At 37.7% G+C, this 11,710-nt stretch overlaps 1 protein-coding gene across 1 annotated transcript; it reads left to right on the top strand.

Annotated features, from left to right (window-relative positions):
• Positions 1 to 811: 811 nt before the first annotated feature.
• On the top strand, positions 812 to 11,550 carry LOC133532461 (gametocyte-specific factor 1-like). The gene is made up of 5 exons (XM_061871148.1): positions 812 to 979; positions 5,961 to 6,138; positions 7,617 to 7,742; positions 9,910 to 9,966; positions 10,439 to 11,550. Exons 1-5 carry the CDS (start codon positions 972 to 974, stop codon positions 10,511 to 10,513), a joined length of 444 nt encoding a protein of 147 aa, XP_061727132.1. The 5' UTR covers positions 812 to 971; the 3' UTR covers positions 10,514 to 11,550.
• Positions 11,551 to 11,710: the final 160 nt, after the last annotated feature.

Here is an 11,710-nt window from a genome sequence, read left to right as displayed (position 1 = left end):
GAGCAATTGCTGTGACCATGTTTAAAAAATTGAAGACGATTATAGGAATAAAGGTGCTATAATCGAATTGGAGACTGAACGTTTTATAATCGAGGTTGGTGGTCCTGAAAGCGACACAACATCTAATGAAAATCAGAATTCGTCAGAGTCAGAAAACGAAGAATATATAAATATTGAATATTTAGAATCAGATTTTGACGAATAGGTAAATTGAAAGAACCGAATTCTCTGTAAGCAATGTTTTCACATTATACGAGTATCAACATGAAGCTAATGCCCACTACCCCGACTATACGTGACGTACGCACATTATTGCCATACGTAGCTGTTTGCAGCGACATTATCTCAGGTTCAAAGAGCATATAATCACTACGTATAACCGTAAAAAATTGGAGTTCGTCATTTCCGGGTATTTTCTGTCACTCTAATTATGTCTTAGTGAGAGTAAAAGAGAAAAATCCCCGTAATTTGCAAGTTTCGGTTTTCGCGGTAGGCCCCGTGGTATCAGGTCCGATAAAGGGTCTGATAAAGTGTGGATGTAATTGGCACTTTAAGTTTACAAAACGATGCAACCTTTGAAAGTTTTTATCATAGACATACAATATAACGTTTTTATAGACGACCGCACCAGACCGTGACCTTGGTGTGATCTTGCACGTTCGATCGTGTAGGGCGTTACGCAGTACGTGCGTTAAAAACGTAGCTATAAGTGAGAGCGAGAAAGAGATAGTTTGAGCGCACCAAGGTCGCGGTCCGGTGCGCCCGTCTGTAATGCCCTTTAATGAACACGTCATTCAACCAAAAGTTTTATTGAGCTATCTCAGCTATCTGTCAAACTGCGTTTGCCTCCCTCGCGTAACAGAAAATTGTTCATTGTGCAGTCGAAATTTGTGGCTTCAATCCACGATAAGAAAAGAACGGATCTTGTAAATCATAAAACTTTTTCTGGCAAAACGAATAACTCGCACGCAATGTACTCGTAAGTAACACGATCATGTTAGAAAACGCTTGTTTTGATCACAAGTACATATTAATTTTTGCTTCTGTTTCCAATTCTTGTAACTTTCAATAGCTATTAACTAACTGCTTTTTTTCTTATAACTTTTCCAAAGTGGAACCATAAGCGTATGACAAGTCTCTGAGTGGAACTGAGAAATCTTATTATTGATAATGAACGCAACGACGACTTACTCAATTCAAGGTTACTCAGGAGTCAGAGGCCCGATAATTTTTTTTACTATTAAAAAAAGCGATACAGGACCTTCTTTGTTTATGTATGAAGTAAGTTAAAAGTCCAGGATTGGAAGAAAGGATTTTTTAAAGTATTTTTTATATCTTTATGCTCACACATCTGTTGTATTGTATTATATTATAATACGGGCGATTTTCCGCAACTCGACGACTGGCGCCTATTTTGCGTGACAGGGGTGGGGGGGATTGGCTACTCTTGCCAGCCCAACACCTCGAGGAAACCTATGAAACCTTTAATGTTGAGTAGGACCTCGGGGAGGACTCTCGGGGATCTGAGATGTTTTGCCCTGTATGGGGCCATATGGCCTCCGCATGGCTTGTTTGGCCTGTCTGCATCCAGTCTGGTTTCTCCAGTGTTTTGTGTGTAGTTACCCTGTGCATGCCAGCAGCATCTGTTATATTTTTTTGTTAAATTTTCACGATGTGTGAACCATTACGCTTACTCCGTCAACTTCAACTTCAACATTTATTAAGCAAATAGGCCACAAGGGCACTTTTACACGTCAACATGGAATTTACATACAAGCAAAAACAAGCTTATCAACAATTATAAAATACTACTCATTGAAAATATTAATGCAAACTACTTAAAAGTATTATTGTTTAAAGAAAAAGTAAGTGAATTATTATTATTACTTAGAGATGTATAGTCTCTAAATGTCGAATTACAAAAAATAACTAAAATAATAATAATAAGAAAAAAACAAACAGATACAAAAAAAAAACTAAAATGATTTACAGGTGTAAAATATCTCTAAATGTCAGAACTAAATGACTTTTATCAAATTATCCTTAGGGATGTATAGAGTCTCTAAGAGTCAAAAATCCGTATAATTAAAACATTAGGATAAAAGAAACATACGAGAACTGAATGAGGTGTCTCACTGTAATTATACTCAAAAATAAAGTTAGCTTAAACAGACCATCTTTTTCCATTTGTGTTTGCAGTAGTATTATCCCTATTATTTCTTGCAATTGCTATGATGCTGTTAACCCATATTTTTCTTCGACTCCCTGAGCTCTGATTGCCTGGTGAATCTTTCCATTTGGTTGTTTGAATAGTCCGTCTCTAGGGATTGCAAACCGGATTGATTTTCAATCCGGCCGGATCCGGCCGGATTTTGGCCATAACCCGGCCGGATCCGGCCGGACCGGATCCGGTTTGGTATAGGGATATTAAAGTTAATTAAATGGCATATTTTTCTAGTTTTTTGCATAATACGTATTCCTAAATCTATAATTTAAGTTAATAAATAACTTCTTAACAATAAAATAGAACTTAGTAGTAAAAAGTGTGACTGTCAATATCACTTTAAAAACAAAATATGAAATCGGTCATTTATTAAAAAAATCTGAGCAAACTAAACATTATCAATGTTATCATATATTCATTCACACATATAACACATATTGATTAGCCCAACTCCAGTCGGTTGAGTACCGCCGACTTAATCCTGCTCATTTGTTTACTTTTAATCTCCTATCACAACATTAACCTTCTCTTTAGAATAAATTACAAATGCCTTCCATAGCATCTCCATTCTTTTATTTTTCCTTCTATAACAGTATTTATGTAATCGTCATATCGTGCCACCAACATGAAAAACAACTTCTGTTCCCAGTCATCGTCATATATATTTTGATTTAAACTTTTTCATTCGTTTTACGCTCTGTTCAACTTCCTACCTCTCATCCGTCGCCTTTTCCTTATCTAAACTAAAACGCACAGTGCGTGCTGTATTTAGGCGTTTTTTATTTTATTTTACCTGATCCGGTCCGGATCCGGCGATTTTTACCGGATCCGGTAGCTCCTGAAAAGTGCCGGATCCGGCCGGATTACCGGATTTGCCGGACCGGATTGCAATCCCTATCCGTCTCTTGCCCTTTGTATCAAGCCAAATATCTAGCCCATGCTTAGTTACATAAACAGACTGGTTACACAGACATGATTGTGACCATTTCACTTTGTATTCTAATGGGACGCGGTCCTTCAATACGGTGACAGTCCCGTATATACGGGCGTATGGCAAACCTACCTATAGGTGTTGTGGCGAACCCTATCTAAGTAACCGTACCACTTTGAAGTAAAGTCTACATTAGCTCCTTTGCGCCCGGGACCTTGGCGTTTGACTGATGTTTGTGTTTATAACATGAAACATTCAAAGGGCAATAAAATACTGAGGAAAAATTCACAAGCAAATAGCAAAAATATATGTGTATGCCAAAACATATTACTCATTTAGATTTACGTTGCAAATATTTACCTGAAAGGTTAACATTTTTATTGTTTAATAACTTTATTTGATTTATCCTGGTCTTGAAATGAGGCTACAGTGAGCTATTGGAAATTTATATAAACAAAATCCACTACAGGTTCCGTACAACCTATAGTCCTGTATTACAACTGGGCCAAAATTATATTCATTGTCTTGTTTTGGACCACTCTGTTATTCTTGTATTTGTGTTTTCTATCAAATAATTAAAAAAAGTCAAGTGCTATTGCGTGTCTTAGCTGTAGATTACAATTGGCGTGAGAAAAATTAGAAATTAAATTTCATTTCATAAAAAAAGCTACACTCCATATTTTCTGGAGAGAAAAAACATGTACATAGTGCGTACAAATTAGGGCTCCTGATATCCGTGATACACGCCGATCCGTAGCTACGGGTTCTTAAGCCCGGCGGTACTAAGATCACGAATTTCACGAACACGGCAAGGTACGTACCTCGTACCTGCGTTCGCGACCGGATTCACGTGACACGCCGTGACACGCCATGATACGTAGCCCGTACCTGCGTTCGTGTGCGGAGCTTCGGGCTCGGTTCGGTTGGATAGACTTATCGCACGTCTCGTAGGTTCGACACGCCCGGGAGAAAAATAAATAAGGACTAGATATTATTGAATTGAGTTACCACTTAGTATATTGAATACGGGACGTTCGTCGGACAAACATTTACGTGTGAATTAAACTTAAATTGTATTTTTTGCATCGATTTGAATATAATGGTTATATCTAAATAATTTATGGGGTTATCCTGTTTTTTGTATAACCAGCTAATGATTAATAGTCCAAACTAGCGACCTGCTCGTTGCATAGCACTAATATAAATATAAGATGTAAAACTCCCTAGTAAGTATCATTATAATTATGAACTTAAGCAACGCTGTGCTACTGGTTGTCATTATTAAATCAAGAGAAGACATTTTTTTCTGTTAAGTTATAATGAATACAACTACTACTACTGTTTGTATTGATGAAATGAATGAAACATACTTGTAAAAGCTTGCTACTATCAAAGAATATAACGTAGCCTAAATATAAACAAGGCAATTCTAATCCAAAGAAACAAAAGGGTAAATTTCTGCAAATCTTCGGTAGGTATGATAAAGGTAATACAGGTAAACAAATTCAACAAAAACACATGTACGGGGCCACGGAAAAAAAAGTACACAGCTGCAGTTCTTATCAGTTTCGGACTTTCGGCAATTTAAGAGTACTGTTTATTTCTAGATTGAAGGTAATAATGACATATTATTGATAGAGCGTTTTATTGTATGACTAGCAAGCTAAGCCAACATACCGGGTTTTTTTTTTTGTAGATAAGAAGTGCAGTTGCACGTGCAGACAAAGATAATAAGATTTGCGAGCGACTTATTAAAATGAAAAAAACAATGAGTAGCTGTGGGCTTTACCTTTTATTCGTGAAGTTGAAAGAAGTGACCGCGCTGTTTTGTTTTACAAATTCGTGGTATTTTTTATTTAATCTGGAGGGGGCAGTTTAGAATTTTGAACTCACATTCATTGTCATTAGTTACTCCTGACATCACAGTTGGTCTCCTGACACACAGTGTTGTTGTATTATTTTAGCAACTCGTTTATTAAAGTAGCTATTCATTGTAATTAATGTTTGGTTCTTTTCATTTATTACTCATTAATATTTAAAAGGCCTTACTATTGGAAATAAATTTTAATTGAAAAGTAATGAAATGTAATTAGAGCTATAAATAAAAATATCATGTTAAATATTTATTCGTTTCGTAGCTCTTAGAGACCGCATCGTATCTTCACTCAACGTCGCGGGCGGACCGAACCGGCGTGTTCTTAAGATACGTGAAGCCGTGATCACGCCTACACGGATCTACACGGATTCACGTACCCTAATTTCACGTAGCCGAATGTCACGTGCGGAACGGACCAGAAAACCGTAGCCGTGAATCACGAAACCGGGCGCACGGCTACGGGTTCACGAATCACGGACACGACCGCGAGCCCTGGTACAAATCTACATGTGGCCTATTCTGTAGTGTGTGCTCTCAACTCACTGGTCCAGCATTGGGGCATTATGTAGAGGAGCCATTCGAATTTATTTAGGACCATAGTTATTTGAATTTAGTTAGGACTATGTACAGTCAGCATCAAAAGTAGCAGATCAAATAATGTTTCATAAGTATTTGTATCTACTATTCTGTAATAGCTTAACAAAAAGTGATGTATTTAATATAGAACAACTAAGACTGTAAAAGATATACTTTTCAGTGCGAATTTTAGAAATTTATCTATATTTCGAAAAGTTATCCGGAATGTCAGATACTTTTGGCGCGTTGTTTCATCCGCTACTTTTGATGCTGACTGTACCTGGTTATGTACAGAATTCTCGTGTCTCACTTGTTTTTTTACACTTGCAACTTATTAACATGTTCTTCCCCAGCACCATAAAAGACCCGAAGCCGCACCAGATGATGACGTGCCCGTACAACAAAGCGCACCAGGTAGAGCACTACAGGATGCACATCCACCTGCAGAAGTGCAGGAAGCAGTACCCCAAGTGCGCCAAGACCACGTGTCCAATAAATGCTACACATGTCATCAATGACGCTGAGTTGGATGTAAGACTTTCAACTAATTCTACAAATTTTTGCAGCACCTCAATTTGAATCCTCCATGTTTTGCTCGCCAACAGATATGAATACCATCAATACTGTGAAACCACCCAATTATACATAGTCAGATCATAAGTTCTGTCACAAAGGTTTTGACTGACAAACTGACTTTAAAAATGCCATGATTTGAAAGCTTCTTTTATACTGATCAAAACGTAACATAATTATTTTAAAATTTAGATCGTGACTTACTATTTGTTTACTTTGGGATTGTCGTTAGACGCAAATACGCGGCTGCATTGTGAAAAATTATACTTCACAATAAATAGTAAAAATCAGTATCAATATTTAGTTTATATTCATATATAGTCTCGGTTACAAATTCATTTACTTTAAAAGACACTGCACCTACTTAATCTTTCTGGTTTAACCCATTGGTTGACTGGTAGAGAATGCCTTAAGGCATTAAGTCCGCCATTTGTACCTTCATGTATTGTGCAATAAAGATAAAATAAATAAAAATCAGTATCACATTAATAAAATAGGTTTATTTGTATGAACCTACTTTATTAGAACGTTAATATTTTCACCAACTATTAGTTCTCCGACAAGTCTGTACTTCAGCTAATACTCTTCTAACTTAGGGTACTTTTCAGTAACACTTATTTTTTACTGCTATCCAATGACTAGGTTTGATGAAACGTGTATAATATAGATTCAACCAACAATACTCGTAGAAAAATAAATCAATAGGGATAAATTCATAACTCTTTCGAAAGCATGACCTACAGTCTATTTTTAAAAGTAGTAGGTTATCATTTTATTGTACACAACACAGGTTTAAATTAAACTAAATTAAATAAACATTTATTTCAGAATTAAATTAAATTAGGTTTATATAACATTTATATAAATCATTTAAAATTTACAGATTTTTATTTACATATAGAGACCTTTTTTCGTTAAACTATTACATAATAACAAAACTTCCATGAGACACAGACATATTAAATATGTTAAAACAGATCACTCACATATTTAAATATCATAGGACATTATTACACAAATTGACTAAGTCCCACAGTAAGCTCAATAAGGCTTGTGTTGAGGGTACTTAGACAACGATATATAATATATAAATATTTATAAATACTTAAATACATAGAAAACACCCATGACTCAGGAACAAATATCCATGCTCATCACACGAATAAATGCCCTTACCAGGATTTGAACCCGGGACCATCAGCTTTGTAGGCTTCACTACCCACTAGGCCAAACCGGTCGTCGAATATTTTATGTCAAAGTCCTCGGTACGGAGTGAAACATGTCGAGCGTTTTCGACTTAAAATACATGAGTGACCCGTTTTAACATATTGAATATATTAGACAATGGTGGACAGTTTTGACACATACGTTAATTTTGATGCTGACTGTACACTATTTCCGTTAAGATATCATATCTTATTAACAATTTATTTCAGTTCCACGTGTCGTCATGCCCGGATCGCTTCCTGTTCGACACGCAGAAGTACGTGGTGGAAGACGAGGTGCAACAACGCGAACTGCCTCCTATCCCGGTCGTAGAGTGCGAGGAAAACTGGGAAACTGTGAGTACTAAGAGTATGCATACTGTTTGTCCTGATATGGCATTATCCTATGGGGTGCGGTATTGGTGTTGCTTTTTTATGTGACATCCTGCAGTGGCAGCATGGTTCCATTTTTATCGCTTGTCACTGGCTGTCACTTTCGCACTTACGTACTTGTTAGAACGTGACAGGCAAATGATAAAGAGCCGACCATCTAAGCCCTACAGAAGTATGTAGTAGAAGACAAGGTGCCGCAATGCGAACTGCCGCCCATCCCCGTCGTTGAGTGGGAGGAAAAATTGGAAACTGTATGTATTATGAGTCTATACACTCTTTGTCCTGATATGGCATTATCCTTTGGGGTAGGGTATTGGTCCTTTTTATGTCACATCCAGAAATATATGTTGAAAGAAGAGGTGCCACAACGCGAACTGCCTCCTATCCCGGTCGTAGAGTGCTAGGAAAACTGGGAAACTGTAAATACTAAGAGTATGCATACTGTTTGTCCTGATATGGCATTATCCTTTGGGGTGGGGTATTGGTGTTTCTTTTTAATGTAACATCCAGAAGAATGTGGTGGAAGACGAGGTACCACAGCACAGCGAGTATGAGTTTTGTCTTCTTTATGCATCTTTATATTTTTTTTTATGGTAGAGGAGGCTAAAGAGCAAATTAATCGCCTGATGGTAAGCGATTACCGCTGCTCATGGACAACCGCAACACCGGAGAGGTTGTAAGTCCGTTGCCGGCCTTTGAGATGGGAATACGCTTTTATCTTGAAGGTTTGAAGGTCGTATCGGTCCGGAAAGAGCGCAGGCGACAGATCTTTCCATAGTTCCATTTATCTTTCCTTTAGGTTAGGGTATAGATATTACTTATCTATGTGACAACCAGAAGAATTTAACGAATAACGAGAACTGGCCCCTGTCGAATGCGCGGAACACTGGGAAACAGTTTGTACACTCTTTGCCCTGATATGGCATTATGATTTGGGGTAGACTATGTAAGTAAGTAAGTAACTAAATATTCTTTACAGTACATATGGTGTTTCTTTACCGCACTAGTGCGAAAAGTAGCATATTACGTTACTGTGTCGAACATGTAAAGGGCCATATGTACTGTAAAACGTTGTACGATACATGTGCGAATAGGTAATTCGCAACTCGTGTCGATTTAAAACACTCCCTTCGGTCGTGTTTTAATTTATCGCCACTCGTTTCGAATTTCCTATTTTTCGCACTTGTATCGTAATGTACTATTATTGCACCACAAAGAAAACAAATTTAAATAAAAAGTGGCCAAGTGCGAGTCGGACTCGCGCATGAAGGGTTCCGTACCATTTATGACGTATTAAAAAAAAATCTACTTAATAGATCTTGTTCAACATTTTACCACTTTGGAAGTGTCTCTCGCGCAAACTATTCAGTTTAGAAAAAAATTATATTAGAAACCTCAATATCATTTTTGAAGACCTATCCGTAGATACCCCACACGTATGGGTTAGATGAAAAAAAATATATTTTTATTTTATGACTTATTAAAAAGACTACTTACTAGATCTCGTGCAAACCAATTTTCGGTGGAAGTTTGCATGGTAATGTATATCATATATTTTTTTTAGATTTTTCATTCTGTTATTTTAGAAGTTACAGGGGGGGGGGGGGGGGGGGGGGGGGGGGACACATTTTTTCACTTTGGAAGTGTCTCTCGCGCAAAGTATTCAGTTTAGAAAAAAATGATATTAAAAACTTAAATATCATTTTTGAAGACCTATCCATAGATACCCCACACGTATGGGTTTGATGAAAAAAGATTTTTTGAGTTTCAGTTCTAAGTATGGAGAACCCCCAAAATTTATTGTTTTTTTTCTATTTTTGTGTGAACATCTTAATGCGGTTCATAGAATACATCCACTTACTAAGTTTGAACAGTATAGCTCTTATACTTAGTTTCGGAAAAAAGTGGCTGTGACATAATCGGACAGACAGACGGACATGACGAAACTTTAAGGGTTCCGTTTTTTGCCATTTGGCTACGGAACCCTAAAAACAGATTTACAATGTAAAGAAAGGTAGCAACAGACGGTCTTATCGCTGTAAGCGATCGCTTCCAGGGTAGGGTAGCAGAATATTGAGACTGGTTAATGTATGCTGGAACACAGAAAAAAAAAATTATATCCTATTTTCAGGAGCAAGCTGCATCATACGTCCCAGACACTACTGCTAAAGCTCACATTATTTCTAAAGTAAGTATTTTTTTTATTACAAGCTCTTATTTAACTTGAGTCTGGTTACAGTCAGACCAAGCTAAGTTGGCAGCGATTTTGATAACTCACTTAGTGCAAGTGTTAAGTAAACGTCATTTTATATAATGTCCGTCTGAGCTATCAAAAGTATGTTAGTCTGTGATGAATCTTAGAAGCTCAATACAACCATTGCCTTGGGCTCAAATTTGGTATAATGTTGAAATGTATCATTGGGACGCAACGGGTAGATACGATTAGGCGGGTCCACACAGAGCGAGCATACGCGCGAGGCAATTTTTTCATGCACAAATCGGCCAGTGTAGACGTGCCTCAGCCGAGGCGTCGCGCGCGTTTTCCTCGCCTGAGCACGAGGCATTTGTGCGCGAGGAAATTGCCTCGCGCGTATCCTCGCTCTGTGTGGACCCGCCTATTGAGTTTGGGGTCCAACAATGTAAAAACCGTATTGTTGAAGGTGAAAGGCGCCACGCCGTCGGAGCGGCGCCGCGCGCGCCTGGAGGGGGTGAAGAACTACCGCCCCCTCAACTGAAGCCACGGAGCTTCTTGCCGGTTCTTCTCAAGCCAGGCCGGCTTTGCTGCCCTTATAGACGGGCCTTACAGACCATGCGACAAATGTACGGATTTAATTTGATTGTTTCCATTACAAACTCAATATTTCTGGAGATTGTTCATTTAAACCTTCGAGCAACACCGGCCTCCGACCCGTCGGAAGGGAGGAGCCCAAGCGATATCTCACCGTACAAATCGTTCTGCCATTTTTTGCGGGGGGAAACGTGCACACAGTCGCACTTCTCACTCACTACATACTAAATCCAATCTGTAATGACAACACAAATACATAGAAAATGACACAAGTCAAAGACAAATCTTGCACACCTCGATCTCTTTTTGTGTACGAACGAGTCACAGCACCGCCATAGGTACAGTTGTACCTATGCTTCGGCAGAGGGGAAATAGTACGAATGCCGCCTCCCTTCCCGGCGTTGCTCGAAGATTTAAACATGTGACAAAGGATTTAAAAAAAGGCTTAGAAATAAATTCGCGTATTGTCAAAAACAACTTATCAGTCGGAACCAGGAAAATTATATTCATCCCTTTTTTTGGGTGCTAGTACTAGCGTAAGACAAAGACGGTATGGTTTTATCTATGTTTGAAATGAGACAATCCTGCTCCAAACCAAAGAGAATTTGAGATAGAGGTGGATTATCAAAGAAAACTTTGTAGCCACAGTAAATTTACTGCCATCTTTCGACACATGATTAAAACTTTTAGAACGGCATTTAACTTTGATCCTAATTCTTTAATGAATAAATAAAGGCGCCACTTTTTGATATTTAACAAATTTAACACATATCAGTGCAATAAGGACCAAAGTCAAATGGCGGTCTAGAAATTTTAATCGTGTGTCAAAAGATGGCAGTAAATTTACTGTGCCTACAAAGTTTTCTTTGATAATCCACCTCTATTTCAAATTCTCTTTGATAGTAGTCAGTGAAAATATTATTTTTCATAGCATTTTTTTACTCGTTTGTCCCAGAAAGAAATCTTATAAAGATATAATCTCCAGATACTCGTGTTTAGACTGATAAATTCAGTAGAATACTCCAGAACATTATTTTACCATGAAGATATGATTTTATACAATTGATATAATTGATTGTTAAAATAGTCATCGGAATAAGACTGGAATTCCGATTTCCGGCCGAAAACTGAATCTGACAGTTTC

The sequence above is a fragment of the Cydia pomonella genome, chromosome 27, assembly GCF_033807575.1.
Source record: "Cydia pomonella isolate Wapato2018A chromosome 27, ilCydPomo1, whole genome shotgun sequence".
NCBI lineage: Eukaryota > Metazoa > Arthropoda > Insecta > Lepidoptera > Tortricidae > Cydia > Cydia pomonella.
The sequence above is the reverse complement of the archived record's forward strand: the minus strand, read 5'-3'. Positions and strand labels throughout refer to the sequence as shown.

Coding starts and splice junctions, on each gene's coding strand:
- LOC133532461 (XM_061871148.1), top strand. Junction 6,139..7,616: donor TCAATGACGCTGAGTTGGAT/GTAAGACTTTCA, acceptor AATTTATTTCAG/TTCCACGTGTCGTCATGCCC. Junction 7,743..9,909: donor GCGAGGAAAACTGGGAAACT/GTGAGTACTAAG, acceptor TCCTATTTTCAG/GAGCAAGCTGCATCATACGT.